The sequence below is a fragment of the Pristiophorus japonicus genome, chromosome 13 (assembly GCF_044704955.1).
Source record: "Pristiophorus japonicus isolate sPriJap1 chromosome 13, sPriJap1.hap1, whole genome shotgun sequence".
NCBI classification, from domain to species: Eukaryota; Metazoa; Chordata; class Chondrichthyes; family Pristiophoridae; genus Pristiophorus; species Pristiophorus japonicus.
The window spans coordinates 22,629,181-22,649,713 of NC_091989.1; the positions used below are offsets into that span (position 1 = coordinate 22,629,181).

Below are 20,533 nucleotides of genomic sequence, written 5' to 3' on the forward strand. Positions count from 1 at the left end.
AGTAGTGGGTAAAATGATGGAATCAATTATTAAGGATGTCATAGCAGCGCATTTGGAAAGAGGTGACATGATAGGTCCAAGTCAGCATGGATTTGTGAAAGGAAAATCATGCTTGACAAATCTTCTGGAATTTTTTGAGGATGTTTCCAGTAGCGTGGACAAGGGAGAACCAGTTGATGTGGTATATTTGGACTTTCAGAAGGCTTTCGACAAGGTCCCACACAAGAGATTAATGTGCAAAGTTAAAGCACATGGGATTGGGGGTAGTGTGCTGACGTGGATTGAGAACTGGTTGTCAGACAGGAAGCAAAGAGTAGGACTAACTGGGTACTTTTCAGAATGGCAGGCTGTGACTAGTGGGGTACCGCAAGGTTCTGTGCTGGGGCTCCAGCTGTTTACATTGTACATTAATGATTTAGACGAGGGGATTAAATGTAGTATCTCCAAATTTGCGGATGACACTAAGTTGGATGGCAGTGTGAGCTGCGAGGAGGATGTTATGAGGCTGCAGAGTGACTTGGATAGGTTAGGTGAGTGGGCAAATGCATGGCAGATGAAGTATAATGTGGATAAATGTGAGGTTATCCACTGTGGTGGTAAAAACAGAGAGACAGACTATTATCTGAATGGTGACAGATTAGGAAAAGGGGAGGTGCAACAAGACCTGGGTGTCATGGTACATCAGTCACTGAAGGTTGGCATGCAGGTACAGCAGGCGGTTAAGAAAGCAAATGGCATGTTGGCCTTCATAGCGAGGGGATTTGAGTACAGGGGCAGGGAAGTGTTACTACAGTTATACAGGGCCTTGGTGAGGCCACACCTGGAGTATTGTGTACAGTTTTGGTCTCCTAACTTGAGGAAGGACATTCTTGCTATTGAGGGAGTGCAGCGAAGGTTCACCAGACTGATTCCCGGGATGGCGGGAATGACATATCAAGAAAGACTAGATCAACTGGGCTTGTATTCACTGGAGTTCAGAAGAATGAGAGGGGATCTCATAGAAATGTTTAAAATTCTGATGGGTTTAGACAGGTTAGATGCAGGAAGAATGTTCCCAATGTTGGGGATGTCCAAAACCAGGGGTCACAGTCTAAGGATAAGGGATAAGCCATTTAGGACCAAGATGAGGAGAAACTTCTTCACCCAGAGAGTGGTGAACCTGTGGAATTCTCTACCACAGAAAGTTGTTGAGGCCAATTCACTAAATATATTCAAAAAGGAGTTAGATGTAGTCCTTACTACTAGGGGGAATCAAAGGGTATGGCGAGAAAGCAGGAATGGGGTACTGAAGTTGCATGTTCAGCCATGACCTCATTGAATGGCGGTGCAGGCTAGAACGGCCGAATGGCCTACTCCTGCACCTATTTTCTATGTTTCTATGTTTCCCTGCACCCTTGGGGAAGTTTGCAATTCTGGAGAATCCTAGCGCCCTCTCACTCTGTGCCTCCCTGGTCATAGGGAAGCTGATCAAGTCCCTCCTGCGTGCATACAGGGCTTCAGTGACCCGTCTCATGCAGCAATGTGTGGCAAGCTGAGACAGACCGCAAATGTCGCCAGCTGAGGCCTGAAAAGAACACGACACGTAGAATGACAGTGCCGCAATGACTTTGACCTCGACGGACAGTACAGTACTGATGGTGCCGGCAGGCTGAAGATCTCCCCTTATGAGCTGGCATACCTCAGTGATAACCTCCAGGTTCAGCACAGAGTGAAGGGATATGGGTTTGGAGTAAGGCTATTTTAATATAAATTCACCAGGTTGATCCCGGCTGTAGAGCTGAAGACTTGTGCTCCAGAACTAGCCACGCCTCTAGTCAAGTTGTTCCAGTACAGCTACAACACTGGTATCTATCCGACAATGTGGAAAACTGCCCAGGTATGTCCTGTCCACAAAAAGTAGAACAAATCCATTCTGGCCAATTACCGCCCCATCTGTCTACTCTCAATCATCAGCAAAGTGATGGGAAGTATCGTCGACAGTGCTATGAAACTGGGATATGGGAAAAGAGCAGGGAAGTGGGACTAGTTGGATAGCTCTAGTTGGATACCAAAGAGCCCACAAAGGCATGGTGGACCAAATGGCTTCCTTCTGTGCTGTATCATTCTATGACTCTATGATTTTGCAGAATTTACAACACGGAAGTAGGCCATTCGACCCAACCAGTCCATGTTGGCATTTAGCCTCCACACGAGCAAATACTTATAATCATATTTACCCATCCTGTTCCATAACCCTTCGAACCCTTTTCCTTCATCCCCCCACTATCCAGTCTAATTTTGTGTGTTGACAAAGTTTCTGCCTCAACTATCAACCTTGGAAGTGAATCCCGCAGCCTCACAACTCACTTTCTCTTGTCCTCCGTTTGAAATCTCTCACACTGAATTTTGGATCTGTGACAGTATAAAAGTTGACAGTATAACTGCAGAGTCAGGGCTCAATCTGACTCCAGAATGCAGTGTTTTGAGACCCGCTCCATGGAGGCTGCCTCGCATCAATTGTGTCGACACGGCTCGGGGTATAACAACAGGACGGTATCAGGCTGGGTTTGAAAAGTGGTCAAGGTGTTTGGGTTCTTTATAAACTCAAGCCGATTCATATCGATACCTGGGGGACCTGTTGAATGCCAACTTGAGCCTGGACACGGTCCTCTGGGTTCACCATGAGAACAATAACAATAACTTTTATTTATATAGCGCCTTTAACATGCTAAAACGTCCCAAGGCACCTCACAGGAGTATTATGCGCTAAAAATTTGACACCGAGCCGCACAAGTAGAAATTAGTGCAGGTGAAAGAGGTATGTTTTAAGGAGCATCTTGAAGGAGAAAAGAGAGGTAGAGAGGTAGAGAGGTTTAGGCAGGGAGTTTCAGAGCTTGGGGCCTATGCAACAGAAGGCACAGTCACCAATGGTTGAATGATTATAATCAGGGATGCTCAGAAGGGCATAATTAGAGAAGCGCAGACATCTCGAGGGGAGTTGTGGGGCTGGAGGAGATTACAGAGATAGGGAGGGGTGAACCCATGGAGTGATTTGAAAATAAGGATGAGAATTTTGAAATCGAGAAGGAGTGAGGGACACTTTTGTCTTTCTTCAGTGACATTAAAGTGCTGATACAGGCAATGTGTGAGACATGGATCCAAATTGTTCTCCATGGTTCCAAACTCCAAGGCACGAATCAGAAGGACTTCCTGCAGCCTGTGTATGGGATCTAGGATCACGATGTGAGATGGGTCCGTGACTCCAAGGGGAAGAAGAGGCTGCAGAGATGGAAGGTTTGGATCTGCACCGACCTGTCACTCATTGCCCACTCACGACAGACACACCTCTTTGCCAAAGGCCCCTCACATAAGGATCTAAATGAAGCAGTTGGTGATGAGTCAAACTGGTACGTGGCATTCAACTTGGGAATTTTGGAGCATAGAAACAGGATGAGGCTATTTAGCCCTTCTAGCCTGTTCCGTCATTCTATTGGAAAGTGGCTGATCAGTATCTCAATGCCATTCACCCGCCTTTGTACCATATCCCTTGATACCCTTGCCTAACAAAATTCTATCCATCTGAGTCTTGAAAATTTCAAATTGCCCAGCATCTCTATAAATCCAATGCCCCTTCTGAACAGATATCAGTCCAACTCTCTTTAAAGGTGTCAATTGTCTCCAAATCAATTGCTTTCTCTGGCAGTCTATTCCACATCCATTATCCTGTGAGAAATAGGTTTTTTCTCAACTCAAACCTTGCTCAATATTTGTGATGGTTGTACTTGAGTCCTCCAGGCCTCTGTTCCATGTACAATTTAAATAGTTTGCTTGCTTCAACTTTGCCAGTATCATTTACCAGTACTTTACCAGTAATTTACCAGTATTTCCCAGTACTGTACCAGTAATTTACCAGTACTTTACCAGTAATTTACCACCAGTAATTTACGAGTAATTTACCAGTACTTTACCAGTAAATTACCAGTACTTTACCAGTAATTTACCAATACCTTGCCAGTGCCTTGCATTATCCTACAGACCTGGACCACATCTCCACATCTCCCCACAGTTTTCTTTCCTTCAATGAGAACAAGTTCAGTTGTTTTTTGTTTCAAAACTTGGTCCCCAAAGGACTGAATTTATCCTGGCCTCTCCTCTCTGAACCCTTTCTAATGCATGTCACACTCCAGGGACTTGAGCACATAAACCTAGGCTGACACTCCAGTGCAGTGCTGAGGGAGTGCTGCACTGTCGGAGGTGCCGTCTTTTGGATGGGACGTTAAACCAAGGCCCTGTCAGCTCTCTCGGGTGGACATAAAAGATCCCATGGCACTATTTCGAAGAAGAGCAAGGGAATTATCCCTGGTGTCCTGGCCAATATTTATCCCTCAATCAACATAACCAGTTTATCTGGTCATTATCACATTGCTGTTTGTGGGAGTTGTTGTGGGAAAATTGGCTGCCGCGTTTTCCATATTACATAGAAACATAGAAAATAGGTGCAGGAGTAGGCCATTCAGCTGTTCTAGCCTGCACCGCCATTCAATGAGTTCATGGCTGAACATGCAACTTCAGTACCCCATTCCTGCTTTCTCGCCATACCCCTTGATCCCCCTAGTAGTAAGGACTTCATCTAACTCCTTTTTCAATATATTTAGTGAATTGGCCTCAACAACTTTCTGTGGTAGAGAATTCCACAGGTTCACCACTCTCTGGGTGAAGAAGTTTCTCCTCATCTCGGTCCTAAATGGCTTACCCCTTATCCTTAGACTGTGACCCCTGGTTCTGGACTTCCCCAACATTGGGAACATTCTTCCTGCATCTAACCTGTCTGAACCCATCAGAATTTTAAACGTTTCTATGAGATCCCCTCTCATTCTTCTGAACTCCAGTGAATACAAGCCCAGTTGATCCAGTCTTTCTTGATAGGTCAATCCCGCCATCCCGGGAATCAGTCTGGTGAACCTTCGCTGCACTCCCTCAATAGCAAGAATGTCCTTCCTCAAGTTAGGATACTAAAACTGTACACAATACTCCAGGTGTGGCCTCACCAAGGCCCTGTGCAACTGTAGCAACACCTCCCTGCCCCTGTACTCAAATCCCCTCGCTATGAAGGCCAACATGCCATTTGCTTTCCTAACCGCCTGCTGTACCTGCATGCCAACCTTCAATGACTGACGTACCATGACACCCAGGTCTCGTTGCACCTCCCCTTTTCCTAATCTGTCACCATTCAGATAATAGTCTGTCTCTCTGTTTTTACCACCAAAGTGGATAACCTGACATTTATCCACATTATACTTCATCTGCCATGCATTTGCCCACTCACCTAACCTATCCAAGTCACTCTGCAGCCTCATAGCATCCTCCTCGCAGCTCACACTGCCACCTAACTTAGTGTCATTCGCAAATTTGGAGATACTACATTTAATCCCCTCGTCTAAATCATTAATGTACAGTGTAAACAGCTAGATCCCCAGCACAGAACCTTGCGGTACCCCACTAGTCACGGCCTGCCATTCCGAAAAGTACCCATTTACTCCTACTCTTTGCTTCCTGTCTGACAACCAGTTCTCAATCCATGTCAGCACACTACCCCCAATCCCATATGCTTTAACTTTGCACATTAATCTCTTGTGTGGGACCTTGTCGAAAGCCTTCTGAAAGTCCAAATATACCACATCAACTGGTTCTCCCTTGTCCACTCTACTGGAAACATCCTCAAAAAATTCCAGAAGATGTGTCAAGCATGATTTCTCTTTCACAAATTCATGCTGACTTGGACCTATCATGTCACCTCTTTCCAAATGCGCTGCTATGACATCCTTAATAATTGATTCCATCATTTTACCCACTGCTGAGGTCAGGCTGACCGGTCTATAATTCCCTGTTTTCTCTCTCCCTCCTTTTTTAAAAAGTGGGGTTACATTGGCTACCCTCCACTCAATAGGAACTGATCCAGAGTCAATGGAATGTTGGAAAATGACTGTCAATGCATCCGCTATTTCCAAGGCCACCTCCTTAAATACTCTGGGATGCAGTCCATCAGGCTTTGGGGATTTATCGGCCTTCAATCCCATCAATTTCCCCAACACATTTTCCCGACTAATAAGGATTTCCCTCAGTCCCTCCTCCTTACTAGGCCCTCTGACCTCTTTTATATCCGGAAGGTTGTTTGTGTCCTCCTTAGTGAATACCGAACCAAAGTACTTGTTCAATTGGTCTGCCATTTCTTTGTTCCCCATTATGACTTCCCCTGATTCTGACTGCAGGGGACCTACGTTTGTCTTTACTAACCTTTTTCTCTTTACATATCTATAGAAACCTTTGCAGTCCGTCTTAATGTTCCCTGCAAGCTTCCTCTCGTACTCTATTTTCCCTGCCCTAATCAAACCCTTTGTCCTCCTCTGCTGAGTTCTAAATTTCTACCAGTCCCTGGGTTCACTGCTATTTCTGGCCAATTAGTATGCCACTTCCTTGGCTTTAATATTATCCCTGATTTCCCTTGATAGCCACGGTTGAGCCACCTTCCCTTTTTTATTTTTACGCCAGACAGGAATGTACAATTGTTGTAGTTCATCCATGTGGTCTCTAAATGTGTGCCATTGCCCATCCACAGTTAACCCCTTAAGTATCATTCGCCAATCTATCCTAGCCAATTCACGCCTCATACCTTCAAAGTTAGCCTTCTTTAAGTTCTGGACCATGGTCTTTGAATTAACTGGTTCATTCTCCATCCTAATGCAGAATTCCACCATATTATGGTCACTCTTCCCCAAGGGGCCTCGCACAACGAGATTGCTAATTAATCCTCTCTCATTACACAACACCCAGTCAAGATGGCCTCCCCCCTAGTTGGTTCCTCGACATATTGGTCTAGAAAACCATCCCTTATGCACTCCAGGAAATCCTCCTCCACCGTATTGCTTCCAGTTTGGTTAGCCCAATCTATGTGCATATTAATGTCACCCATTATAACTGCTGCACCTTTATTGCATGCGCCCCTAATTTCCTGTTTGATGCCCTCCCCAACATCACTACTACTGTTTGGAGGTCTGTACACAACTCCCACTAACGTTTTTTGCCCTTTGGTGTTCTGCAGCTCTACCCATATAGATTCCACATCATCCAAGCTAATGTCCTTCCTAACTATTGCATTAATCTCCTTTTTAACCAGCAATGCTACCCCACCTCCTTTTCCTTTTATTCTATCCTTCCTGAATGTTGAATAACCATGGATGTTGAGTTCCCAGCCCTGATCATCCTGGAGCCACGTCTCCGTAATCCCAATCACATCATATTTGTTAACCTCTATTTGCACAGTTAATTCATCCATCTTATTACGGATACTCCTTGCATTAAGACACAAAGCCTTCAGGCTTGTTTTTTTAACACCCTTTGTCCTTTTAGAATTTTGCTGTACAGTGGTCCTTTTTGTTCTTTGCCTTGTGTTTCTCTGCCCTCCACTTTTCCTCATCTCCTTTCTGTCTTTTGCTTTTGTCTCCTTTTTGTTTCCCTCTGTCTCCCTGCATTGGTTCCCATCCCCCTGCCATATTACTTTAACTCCTCCCCAACAGCCCTAGCAAACACTCCCCCTAGGACATTGGTTCCGGTCCTGCCCAGGTGCAGACCGTCCGGTTTGTACTGGTCCCAGCTCCCCCAGAACCGGTTCCATTGCCCCAGGAATTTGAATCCCTCCCTGCTGCACCACTGCTCAAGCCACGTATTCATCTGCGCTATCCTGTGATTCCTACTCTGACTAGCACATGGCACTAGTAGCAATCCTGAGATTACTACTTTTGAGGTCCTACTTTTTAATTTAGCTCCTAGCTCCTTAAATTCGTTTCGTAGGACCTCATCCCTTTTTTTACCTATGTCGTTGGTACCAATGTGCACCACGACAACTGGCTGTTCTCCCTCCCTTTTTAGAATATCCTGCACCCGCTCCGAGACATCCTTGACCCTTGCACCAGGGAGGCAACATACCATCCTGGAGTCTCGGTTACGGCCGCAGAAACGCCTATCTATTCCCCTCACAATTGAATCTCCTATCACTATCGCTCTCCCACTCTTTTTCCTGCCCTCCTGTGCAACAGAGCCAGCCATGGTGCCATGAACTTGGCTGCTGCTGCCCTCCCCTGATGAGTCATCCCCCTCAACAGTACTCAAAGCAGTGTATCTGTTTTGCAGGGGGATGACCACAGGGGACCCCTGCACTACCTTCCTTGCACTACTCTTCCTGTTGGTTTTCCATTCCCTAGCTGGCTGTGGACCCTTCTCCTGCGGTAAGACCAACTCGCTACACGTGCTACTCACGTCATTCTCAGCATCGTGGATGCTCCAGAGTGAATCCACCCTCAGCTCCAATTCCGCAACGCGGTCCGTCAGGAGCTGGAGGCGGATACACTTCCCGCAGATGTAGTCGTCAGAGACACCGGAAGTGTCCCTGAGTTCCCACATGGTACAGGAGGAGCATATCACGTGACTGAGCTCTCCTGTCATGACTTAACCCTTAGATACACTTAAATTGGTGACAACACTGTTACAGGTTACTTACTGATATAAAAAAGAAAAAGAAAAATTACTTACCAATATTACAGCAGTGACTACACTCCAAAAAGTAGTTAATTGGCTGTAAAGTAATTTGAGATGTCCGATGGTCGTGAAAGACGCTATATAAATGCAAGTTTTAATTTTATTTTTTTCATGTATATCCTTTTTAAGGCAGGATGACCAGAACTGTGTGTCATTGTTAGCAATCAGTCACTCATCATTCATCAGTACAGTGTAAGTAACATTTGTTCTGACTTGTAATCCAATAGCCTTCATGTGTATCCCGCCCTGATTTGCCTTATTGATAAGACCCTTGGACTGACAAGGTACAGTCAGGATATAATAAATGATCACACTCAAATCCTTTTCCTTTTCAGATTTTGCCAGTGGGGATCCTTTTATGTTGTTCTCATACTTATTGTTGGCTATATTTATTATTCTAGATCACCCTTCATCCACCTGCCGTATTCCAGCCATCTATATAATTGTTCCAAGACCCTCTGAAAACAATCAATCATCTTTTTACTCATTACCTGCCCACATAGCGCTGTGCAATCAGCAACTTTATCATTAACAAATACTGTGAAGAACGGAGGTCCTAGAACTGACCCCTCTGGAACCACTGTTCCCCAATGATCACCTCTTCCTATCCCTGCCAGAGTCAAACAACCTACTGACGTTCACCGCAAACAAGAGGAATAGCACTTGGGCAAAGTACAAGGGGGTTTGCCCACTCCTGTGGAACTGGGCTCCAGTATCAGTCACCAGCCTCAAAGGGAACAATGGCTTTTACATGTCAATAGAAATGTTGTTATTGGCATCATGGATCTTGCACGTGGAAATTTTGTGTAGGGAAGCATCCTGTTAATTGGCAGAGATTGGAAGATAGCTTGCTGGAAATAGAGATGAAATCCTTACCCGGATTCTAGCCTCTGGAAGAAATATTTTTGAAGCCAATTTCTCTCGCGCAAACACATCGGGATATTGGGTTCTTCTGAATTCTGAAACCACAACAGAAGCATCACACAAAAAATGTTAAAGCGCTTTATTGAACATGGTATCTCCAACACAATGCACTAGGGACTTATAGGACCTGGGTTGAGTCCGCTAATCTCGACTTAGTCACATTGGAACGTGCCATGTGGAATGGCACCACTGCCCACATACATTTCCAGAAGAAGCATCCCCAGGCTGTTCTCATTGGTACAAGTGTGGCACCAGCTCTGGTGGCCCAATCTCTTGGTCTGGGACACTGTGTGGCCCTGGGAAATCCATGATGTGGGAACAGGGAAATTCATCAAAAAGGGAGTCTCTATCCATACAAAAAGGTACTGAAGTGAAATGAACACTTTTTGCATTCAAGTGTTGGCATCAAACACTTCCCGGGCAGGTACAGCATGGATTAGATACAGAGTAAAGCTCCCTCTACACTGCCCCATCAAGTACTCCCAGGGCAGGCACAGCACAGGTTAGATACAGAGTAAAGCTCCCTCTACACTGCCCCATCAAATACTCTGAGGGAGGTACAGCACGGATTAAATACAGAGTAAAGCTCCCTCTACACTGCCCCATCAAACACTCCCAGGGAGGTACACCACGGGTTAGATACAGAGTAAAGCTCCCTCTACACTGCCCCATCAAACACTCCCAGGGAGGTACAGCACGGATTAAATACAAAGTAAAGCTTCCTCTGTTTGCCCATTAATACTTCTAAATGAAGTACAACATGGAAGCACTAACCGGCCTGTCTTTGTGGCACGTGCATGCTACTGTTGGTTAATCTTACCTTGCCAGGTTACTTAAAACATGCTGGGGGCGAAATCTCCCCGTGATCCCTCTGGGGACAATGGGGCAATCCTCCTTACACCTATCCCATGCAGCAGAAATAAGAATACAGACAGGAAAAGACCAGCTGGTACATCATGCCTACAACTTATGGGCACCATGAGCCATATTCGATGGGAGTTTTGCAGCAGCACTACAGCATTGCTCCCCGATCTCCTTCACCCGGAGATCGTGACGTTATCACTATCTGCAGCGCCCCGTTAGCACCCCGGACCCGAAATTGACTTACATCCCCAGCAGCAGTGCCGGCCGAAAACACTGGCAGCTGCAGGAGGTGTGCATCAGGCAGCCGGCTGCTTCGGGTGCAATGCTTAAAGGTGAGGTAGCCGAGTTCCTGGCCGCGATCGATCAGCCCGGCACTGTGCTTGAGTGCCGGGCTGGTGGCGTAGGATCGCGGCTGCAGTAGTGGTCCAGGTTGGTACTTTATATTTTGCAGAGTCTGCAGTAATAGCCTTTCCCTTTAAGGGAGGGAAGGAGCCTTTGAACGGGGCAGCGCTGCACGACACAGTGTGCAACGCTGCAGAACTCACCGCGCCGCCTGCTGATAATTGCACTCCAGGAAGGAAGTTGTGCACTTGATTTAGCGCTCTATTTCCGTCTTGGAGCACAAACGGTGATTTTTTTTAAAGTTTGAAATCGTTAGTCCCTGGCACTAGCTTTTCAAACTTTAAAAAATGAGCACCCCAAACGGGGCGATAGTGAATTTCTCCCCTTATGCGTTAGAAATTCGTCTTGAACGGTGGCACCCGTTATGCGCAGCGCATGATATTCAGTTCCATTGCAGTCACTGGAATGCAGTCTTCTGGTCTTGCTGCTCTATCACACCTGGCACCTGGCAGCCGAACACAAGCTGATCGTTGTTAAAACATTGTCGCCGTCTGAACTATGTCGTCGGACCCCGACGTTTCAATGTCAATGAGGCCCTCGCCTGCCTGGGGCGAGGAGCTTTACTAGCCCGGGCACCAAAATAAAAGTTTGCTCAGGGCACCACTTTCCCTAAAGCCTGTGCCTCCTACTTAGAATCATGGAGGGTGAATATCCTCCTGTCTTCTCCCTCTTTCCCACAATAACTTCGACATAAGTTCCGCGGGAACCTCAGTGACATCCATCAAACTTCCGCCAAAGCGGTAACACTCTCACCTCTGAATCAAAAGGTTGTGGGTTTAAGCCCCACTCCAGAGACTTGAGGAAATAAGCTAGGTTGGTACCTCAGTGCTGCACTGTCAGAGGTGCCGTCTTTCGGTTAAGACGTTAAACTGAGGCCCCGTCTCCCCTCTCAGGTGAACGTAAAAGATCCCATGGAACTATTGGATGAAGAGTTGTCGAGTTCTTCTGATGCCTGAGCTTTCCCTCAAACCAACACCATCAAAACCAGATTGCTTGGTCATTTATTTACTTGCTGTTTGTGGGATCACACTGTGCTCAAAATGACTGCTGCATTTGCATATATAACAACAGTACTTCATGGGCTATGAAGCGCTTTAGGATGTCTTGAGGACGTGAAAGACGCTATATAAATTCAGGTTCTTTTCTTTATAATCTGTGGGTCTTTGGCCAACAGCTTGCAAGTGTCCAGTCCTATTTGCTATCAACCCATACCTTTCTCTAATTCCTCGGCCTGTTCTTGTGTGAAAACCGTTCGGTTCCTTTGCTGGCAGTTTGGCTGAACATCCTCGACAAAGTCAGATAACAAGATGTTCGGAGCTTCACTTGTTTCCTGCTCATCAAAAGCTGACAGAAGAACACAAAAAGAATAAGAAGGTCAGTGCTCAGAACAGAATACTTTTTGCATCTGGTATCAAGCAATCGCAGGGATGGTACGGCACAGCTTTGACTGAGAGTAAAGCTCTGTGTGTTTACTGTGGCTCAGTGGGTAGCACTCTAACCCTGAGTTAGAAGGTTGTGAGTTCAAGTCCCACTCCAGAGAATTGAACACACAATCTAAGCTGACACCCCAGTGCTGTACTGAGCTACAGTATGTGGATGACGCCTGCGTCTGCGCACATACTGAGGCTGAATTCCAGGTTATAGTCGACGTATTTACTGAGGCATACGAAAGCATGGGCCTTACGCTAAACATCAGTAAGACAAAGGTCCTCCACCAGCCTGTCCTCACCGCACAGCACTGCCCCCCAGTCATCAAGATCCACGGTGCGGCCCTAGACAACGTGGACCACTTCCCTTATCTCGGGAGCCTCCTATCAACAAGAGCAGGCATTGACGATGAGATCCAACACCGCCTCCAGTGCGCCAGTGCAGCCTTCGGCCGCCTGAGAAAAAGAATGTTTGAAGACCAGGCCCTCAAAACTGCCTCCAAGCTCATGGTCTACAGGGCTGTAGTAATATCCGCCCTCCTATATGGCTCAGAAACATGGACCATGTACAGTAGACACCTCAAGTCGCTGGAGAAATACCACCATCGATGCCTCCGCAAGATCCTACAAATCCCCTGGGAGGGCAGACGCACCAACGTTAGCGTCCTCGTCCAGGCCAACATCCCCAGCATTGAAGCACAGGCCACAATTGATCAGCTTTGCTGGGCAGACCACATAGTCCGCATGCCAGACGCGAGACTCCCAAAGCAAGCGCTCTACTTGGAACTCCTTCACGACAAATGAGCCAAACGAGGGCAGCGGAAATGTTACAAGGGCACCCTCAAAGCCTGCCTGATAAAGTGCAACCGACACCTGAGAGTCCCTGGCCAAAGACCGCTCTAAGTGAAGGAAGTGCATCCGGGTGGGCGCTGAGCACCTCGAGTCTCATCGTCGAGAGCATACAGAAATCAAGCGCAGGCAGCAGAAAGAGCATGTGGCAAACCAGTCCCACCCATCCCTTCCCTCAACGACTGTTTGTCCCACCTGTGACTGAGACTGTGGTTCTCGTACTGGACTGTTCAGTCACCTAAGAACTCATGCTAAGAGTGGAAGCACGACTTCCTCGATTCCAAGGGACTGCCTATGATGATGATGTACTAAGGGAGTGCTGCACTGTGAGAGGTGCTGTCTTTCAGATGAGACATTAAACTGAGGCCCTATCTGCCCTCTCAATTGGACATAAAAGATCCCATGGCACTATTTTGAAGAACAGCAGGGGAGTTAGCCCTGGTGTCCTGCCCAATATTTATCTGACACTCATTGTACAGTACTGAGGGAGTGCTGCACTATTGGAAGTACTGCCTTTCAGCAGAGATGGTAAACTAAAGCCCCATCTGCCCCCTCAGTAAAAGATTGCATGGCACAATTCGAAGACAAACGGGGGAATTCCTCCCAATATTTATCCCTCAATCAACATAAAAAAAACAGATTATCTGGTCTTTATCACATTGCTGTTTGTGGGAGCTTGCTGTGCGCAAATTGGCTGCCATGATTTCTACATTACAACAATGACCACACTTCAAATAGTACTTCATTGGTTGTAAAGTGCTTTGGGATGTCTGGTGGTCGTGAAAGGCGCTGTATAAGTATGAGTCTTTCTTTCTTTCTAAACTCTCTCAACAATGTTCCTTAATTCTATCCTCATAAAACTACCTCCAACTGCAAAAGCATATTTTTTCTCAGTTGTCAGACCAGCCATATTTATAATGAGTCAGAAGGTTGTGGGTTCAAATCCCACCCCTGAGACTTGAGCAAATAATCCAGGCTGACACTTCAGTACTGAGGAAGCGCTGCACTGTCAGAAGCGCCGTATTTCGGATGCTCTTTCAACTTGACGTAAAGCATTATGAAGGGTTTGATGGGGTAGATGCAGAGAAGATGTTTCCACTTGTAGTGGACACCAAAACTAGGGACCATAAGTGTAAGATAATCATTAATAAATCCAATAAAGAATTTAGAATAAACTTCTCTACCTAGAGAGTGGTTAGAATGTGGAAATCACTACCACAAGGAGTAGTCGAGGCAAATGGCATGAATGCAGTTAAGGGGAAGCTGAATAAACACATGAGAGAACAAGGAATAGAAGGATCTGCTGATAGGGTTAGATGAAGGGAGGTGAGAGGAGGCTTGTGTGGAATAAACAATAACGTAGGTACAATTTGTTGGTTAGAGACAGGAAACTGTTTCCTCTGATGGGGGAATCAAGAACGAGAGGTCATAATCTTAACTTTACGAGGGAAATCAGGAAACACTATTTCACACTAAGGGTAATAGAAATCTGTAACTCTCTTTCCCAAAAAGCTGTGGATGCTGGGACAATTAGAGCTTCCAAGACTGAGATCAATAGATTTTTGTTTGGTAAGGGCATCAAAGGATATGGGGCAACATTCCCTTTAAGTTGCGTGGCTGTGCAGCGTCCAGGAACCCTGTGCAACCAGCTTGCCAGCTTTTACAATGCAAAAACCGCGCATGTGCAGTATTTTGAACAGCCCGCCCAACCCCTTGAAGGGGCCACACAGCGGCAAAAAAATTTAGAGGGTACATTGATATGGAGCAAAGGTGGGTAAATTAAGTTGAGGAACAGATCAGCCATGATCTAATTGAATGGTGGAACAAGCTTAAGGGACTGAATGGCCTTCTTCTGTTCCTATGTTTACAATTAAAGCTGCTAACATGCAGAATAGATTACCAGTGATTTGCAAAAATCATATCTTTGTTCTTGTGCAATTCTGGAAAGGCCGTCTTTATTGCCCATCCCTAGTTGCCCTGAGAAGGTGGTGGTGGGCCCTTCCCCTTGAACCGCTGCAGTCCGTGAGCTGATGGTGTTCCCACGATGGTTAGGTTGGAAGAAGAGTTGGACACACCACTGATTCAACAAGGAGTAGAGGGATACAGACCTCAAACTTAGGCAACAGGGAGAAGGCTACGGTCTGAGCAACTCCTCCACATGGGTTTAAAAAAAAAGGCAAGCTTAATGGACTGAATGGTCGAAGCTCGTTCCTATATCTTTATAATCTCAGCTTCTTAAAATATAATTGAGTTGCAGTAATGAGCTAGTAGGCAGGCTTTGCACAGGCTGAAACTTAGGGTCTTACGGTCTTGTCCTTCAATCAAGCTGCTTGACCTCGGTTACAATTTATTATTTTATCTTACTAATTGTTTCCACATAAGAAGCAGCCCCACCTCCTGTCCATTGGTCTCTTGTGTTCTCAGATGCAGAGATTTGCAGGTCAGAGTGCAGGTTTCGCAGGACTCGATTAATAGATGAAACCTAGAAAAGATGCAAAGAACCTTTACAATTGTCTGCATGATTGACACTTATTCATTTGTGTACTCTTTGTCGAGACTATTGCCAATCATGACTTTCAGATCTGTCCATCTAAATATAAATGTATTGATTTGTTGTTATTCAATTCAAAGTCTGCTGATGCAACAACAATAACTTGCATTTATATAGCCCCTTTAGCTTAGAAGAATGTCCCAAGGTGCTTCACCCAGAAGGTACACTCAGAATCTTGGTCAGACCACATCTGGAGTATTGCGGTCAGTTCTCGGCACAGCACCTCAGGAAAGATACATTGGCCAGAGAAGGGGTGCCACACAGATTCACCAGAATGATACTGGGGCTGAAAGGTTTAAATTATGAGGACAGGTTGCAGAAATTTGGCTTGTATTCCCTTGAGTTTGGAACATTGAGGGGTGATCTAATTGAGGTCTTTAAAAAGATAAAGGGATTTGATAGGGTAGATACGGATAAATTATTTCCTCTGATGGGGGATTCTTAAAACTACATCAAGGCCTTTTAGGAGTGAAATCTGAAAGCACTTTTTTCACACAAAGGAAATCTGTAACTCTCTCCTACAAAAGGCCGTAGATGTTGGGTCAATTGAAAATTTCACGACTGACATCGATAGATTTTTGTTTGCCAAATGTATCATGGAATATAGAGCAATGATGGGCAAAAGGTGTTGAAGTCCAGATCAGCCATGATCTAATAAGAATGGTGGAACAGGCTCGAGGGGATGAATGGCCTACTCCTGTTCCTATGTTCCTAATACAACTTTTCCTTCAAAGATAAAAGTAAGAAAATTGTACATTGATGCAGTTAGAACCGACGCAAATACCTGTATATCTAAAAAAAACTGGTGCAGGATTTTATCTTCACCTACGGTTAGCATCAAGCCCACGAAGGTCAGGTAGAGTGCGGGTTAGACTCGGGAAAGCTCATTCTACTCTGCCCCAACAGTGTCTCAACCCAACCCCAGGGACAGCCTTTCACTGCACCAGTGACAGCTAAACTTATGCAATCTGAGTGAGATTGCTTTTTACTGATAGTGCCAAATTAAATGCATTTTTATCCCGTGAGCCCAAGTCTTCTTCGAACTGGACTGAAACTGTCCCGTTACATTGGGCCCTTACAACTGACAGACACAGAAGACTTTCAGCCTATCAATATGAGCTACATTTCTTTCAAAGAGCTGACACAGGTACGATGGGCCAAATGGCATTCTTATGTGCTGTAAGATTTTATGATTTCAACCTATTTAGAGGTGAGTAAATGTTGTCCTAGCCATCTACCAGTCACAGGTCCTTATTTGAAGCTGGAGTTCACAGGTATAAGCAAAGAATTAAACCGCAAACTCACACTAGGAATTTTGTCCCTGGTACAAATTCCCTCCGACAGCAGCTTTCCACGGATTTCCCAGGCAAACATCGATGGATTGTTCCATTTAAACTCAGCGATCTTAGCCACAACCTCCGGGGTCGAGAGCCGGGGCTTACTCCCACCAATAGCTTTTGGACCGACAGAGCCCGTCTGGTAGAATCGGCCCAGAATCTTACTCACACAGCCATTGGAGACCTGCAATAGAGAGAAGAAGCAGTAAGGTCCAGTAAGGTGCAGTAATGTGCATTAAGGTGCAATAAGGCGCAGTAAGGTCCAGTAATTTGCAGTAAGGTGCTGTAAGGCGCAACACGGTTCTGTAAGGTGCCGGAAGGTGCAGGAAGGTGCAGGAAAGTGCCAGAAGGCACCAGAAGGTGCTGGACAGTGCAGGAAGGTGCCGGAAGGTACAATAATCACTACTCAGGAGACAATGATGATGTAGAAGACAACAACCTGAATCTATATAGCACCTTTAACATAGTTAATGACCCAGGACACTTCATGGAGGCCAAACCAATTCCAAGTTGGTAGCTGAAGAGTTAGGAGAGCTGGCTGAAACCATTGTTAAGGGGACAGATTTTGAGGTGGCTTTTAAAAGTGGGGAAGAGAGGTGGCAAAGGTTTAGGAAGGGAGTTGTGGAGAATAGGGCAGAGATGGTTGAAGACTCTGCCACTCATGGTGGAGCAGAGGGATGGGAGATTCAGGAGGCCAGAACAGCAAGGACTAAAGATCACAAGCTGGTGTGTAGGACTGGAGGACATTACAGAGCCAGGGTGGGATGAGGTGATGGGTGGAATTGCAAACTAGGTTGAGGGTTTTAAATTTAACATGCTAGGTATGAGGAGTCATCTGTGGAGTGAGAGGTGAGTGTAATTTAGTGCAGGATAGGGTAGGGCTGCAGTGTTTTGGACAAGTTGGCATTTATGTTGGGTGGTGTTCAACAAGCTGGTGGGGAGGACCAGGAGAGGTCCAGTGTGGGGGTAATGAAAGCATGTATAAGGGTTTCAGTGGTGGGGAAGGGGTAACAGGGGAGCTGCACAATATTGTGGAGGTGAAAGTAAGTAGTCTTAGTAATTGATAGGATATAAGGTTTGAAGCTCCGTTCAATTTTGAATACAGCATCAATGGTGCACCTTCTGGTTCAGGTTGAATGAAGTTCCATGGAAGGAGTCAGAGGAAAGCTTATAGAGTTCTTGGTAGGAGCCAAGTGGGATGGCTTTGATCTTTCCAATGTTCAGCAAATCAAGGTTCTGGCTTATCCATGTCTTCAGGTAGTCATATGTAGCTCTTACAATGTAGGTCTATCTTTGTTCCTCTCTGAGTAAGACTACCATTTGGTCTTGAATTGTGGACAGTTTTTTGAGATGGACTTGGTCCCATTAGCAGATCAGTTGAGGTTAACCAGATTAATTTCACCTCGGACCATTACATCCAGCAGACAGGGAAGACATTCATCCCATTATCTGGTCTGGATTCATAGCTGGGCCCAGATGTGAAAGAACGGTTCTTCTGCCGTGTATTTTGATAAGCCTAAGGAGCTCAGGCAATATTTAAATCTTCTTTACCTGTAAAATTCTGGAGATGTCACATGCCCGGATGCCACCTGCTGCCATCTCGATGATCCTCTTTCGCTTACAGGTGGGCAAGGGGCGTCCATTCACAAAGACCCCTCCCAGTTGATTCACGCAGCCCACATCTGCAAATAGAGAAGCAGGGTAACCTAAGTAAGAGAAAAAAAATGTCTTTACACCCAAGCAATCAATTTTTATGCCTGAGCCTGGACAGTGAATAACCAGCAGCCCATTGACTGTGGAAAGCACCCAATCCTGTTCTCATCCACTATTCATACAAACATGGTATGGCACTGAGAAGTATATAGGAACAGAGGGACCTTGGAGTGCAGGCCCACAGATCCCTGAAAGTAACAGGACAGGTAGCTAAGGTGGTTAAGAAGGCATATGGGATACTTGCCTTTATTGGCTGAGGGATAGATTATAAGAGCAGGGAAGTCATGCTTGAACTGTATAAAACACTAGTTAAGCCGCAGCTGGAGTACTGCGTGCAATTCTGGTCACCACATTACAAGAAAGATGTGATTACACTAGCGAGGGTACAGAGGAGATTTAGTAGGATCTTGCCTGGACTGGAGAATTTTAGCTATGAGGAAAGATTGGATAGGCAGGGGTTGTTTTCTCAGGAACAGAGGTGTATAAACTGATGAGGGGTCTAGATAGAGTCATAGGAAGACCTATTTCCCTTAGCAGAGTGGCATAGATTAAAAGTAATTGGTAGGAGGTTTAGTGGGGATTTGAGAGGAAAGTTTTCATGCAGAGGGTGGTGGGGGTCTGGAACTCATTGCCTGAAAGGGTTGTAGAGGCAGAAACCCTCACTGCATTTAAAAAGTACTTGGATATGCACTTGAAGTTTATGGACCAAGAGCTGGAAAGTGGGAGGCTGGATAACTCTTTGTCGGCGGGCACGGACACGATGGGCCGAATGGCCCGTTTTGTGCTGTAAATGTCTATGATTATTTGATTCCATGGCTGAGTAGTAGTCAGGAGTAGACGCTCTGGTCCCATCCTGAGCCTAATGACACTGAAGTCAATTGTGCTATCCCGGTCACTGTCCCCAAGACTGTATAAGTCATCACAGACCAGACATTGAACGTAGGACGCACACTGCGCATTCACCCGCTGAGTATTGAGAGGATCCAGCGGTCATTTCTGTACAGAACTATGGACAGCGCTCGCGGTACGCCATCAATTCACGGCCCAAATAATTGTAAAATCAATGGACGGAAAAGTGTGTGTGTCCTGAATCCGCAACGATAGCAATGTTCATTTAACTGAATGATACCTAGATCTTTACACCACCTCTCTAACGCATCTCACACGCCACTATATTATTCAGGGATTCAGTTCCTTCCGTGTGTTAAAATAGTGCACACCAGAACTGAACCCGATTGCATTAACAGGGGCAGCGGCAATAATTCGGAGTCTCGTGCAGTAAAGTTATTCTCAGAATTTTCTGTTCTCTCACCGAATGACAATAACCTGAAAAATTGGCGGAGGTCAATTGAAAAGCTGCTACTCCTGGCAATCTGAGATGAAAAGTCCCACCCGAAACCACTAACCTATCTTCTCTTTCAGAACCTCGCCTGTGTTTCCAGCATCGTCTGTGTTAACTTTAGGAAAAAGCAATTCATTAAAAAATAAAATTGAACCATTGCACTTTTCCTGTTGCTTTTAAGATTGAAATGGTGTAAATAAATACCTTTATGTGACATTGTTTCAGATTCATCAACTCCAGTTTCTCTCAGTTGACATCACTGGTCCGAGTTCTGTAAGAAAGTCAACAATCATAACAACTTCTTGCTCATTTGTTTTGGATTGAATTGTTGAGTTCCTTCAGATGAGGAATGTCAGTGTTGGGGAGAAGAGGACTTTCCAGACCAGTACCATGCGCTCCCAGTTGAGTTATAGCATGGGTTAGATGAAGGGCGAGCTCCCACTACATTATCCCAACCATATACCTTAACTACTATCCCAGAGAACTCCTACTGCACCAGCGTGACTTTCTCTGAGATTACCATTTTAGTCACTTAAATGGGGGTCAAATTGGC

The 20,533-nt window shown here is 45.6% G+C and overlaps 1 protein-coding gene across 1 annotated transcript in view; it reads right to left on the minus strand.

The window, feature by feature from the left end:
* LOC139277962 (paired box protein Pax-4-like) overlaps positions 1 to 20,197 on the minus strand; it is a 40,703-nt gene extending 20,506 nt beyond the window's left edge. Inside the window, exons 1-6 of the mRNA XM_070896600.1 lie at positions 20,185 to 20,197; positions 18,477 to 18,607; positions 16,894 to 17,109; positions 15,432 to 15,519; positions 11,974 to 12,105; positions 9,448 to 9,530 (exon numbers count right to left, since the gene is read on the minus strand). Of these exons, the coding sequence (XP_070752701.1) occupies positions 9,448 to 9,530; positions 11,974 to 12,105; positions 15,432 to 15,519; positions 16,894 to 17,109; positions 18,477 to 18,607; positions 20,185 to 20,197 (663 nt within the window). The remainder of the gene's footprint in view (positions 1 to 9,447; positions 9,531 to 11,973; positions 12,106 to 15,431; positions 15,520 to 16,893; positions 17,110 to 18,476; positions 18,608 to 20,184) is intronic.
* Positions 20,198 to 20,533: the final 336 nt, after the last annotated feature.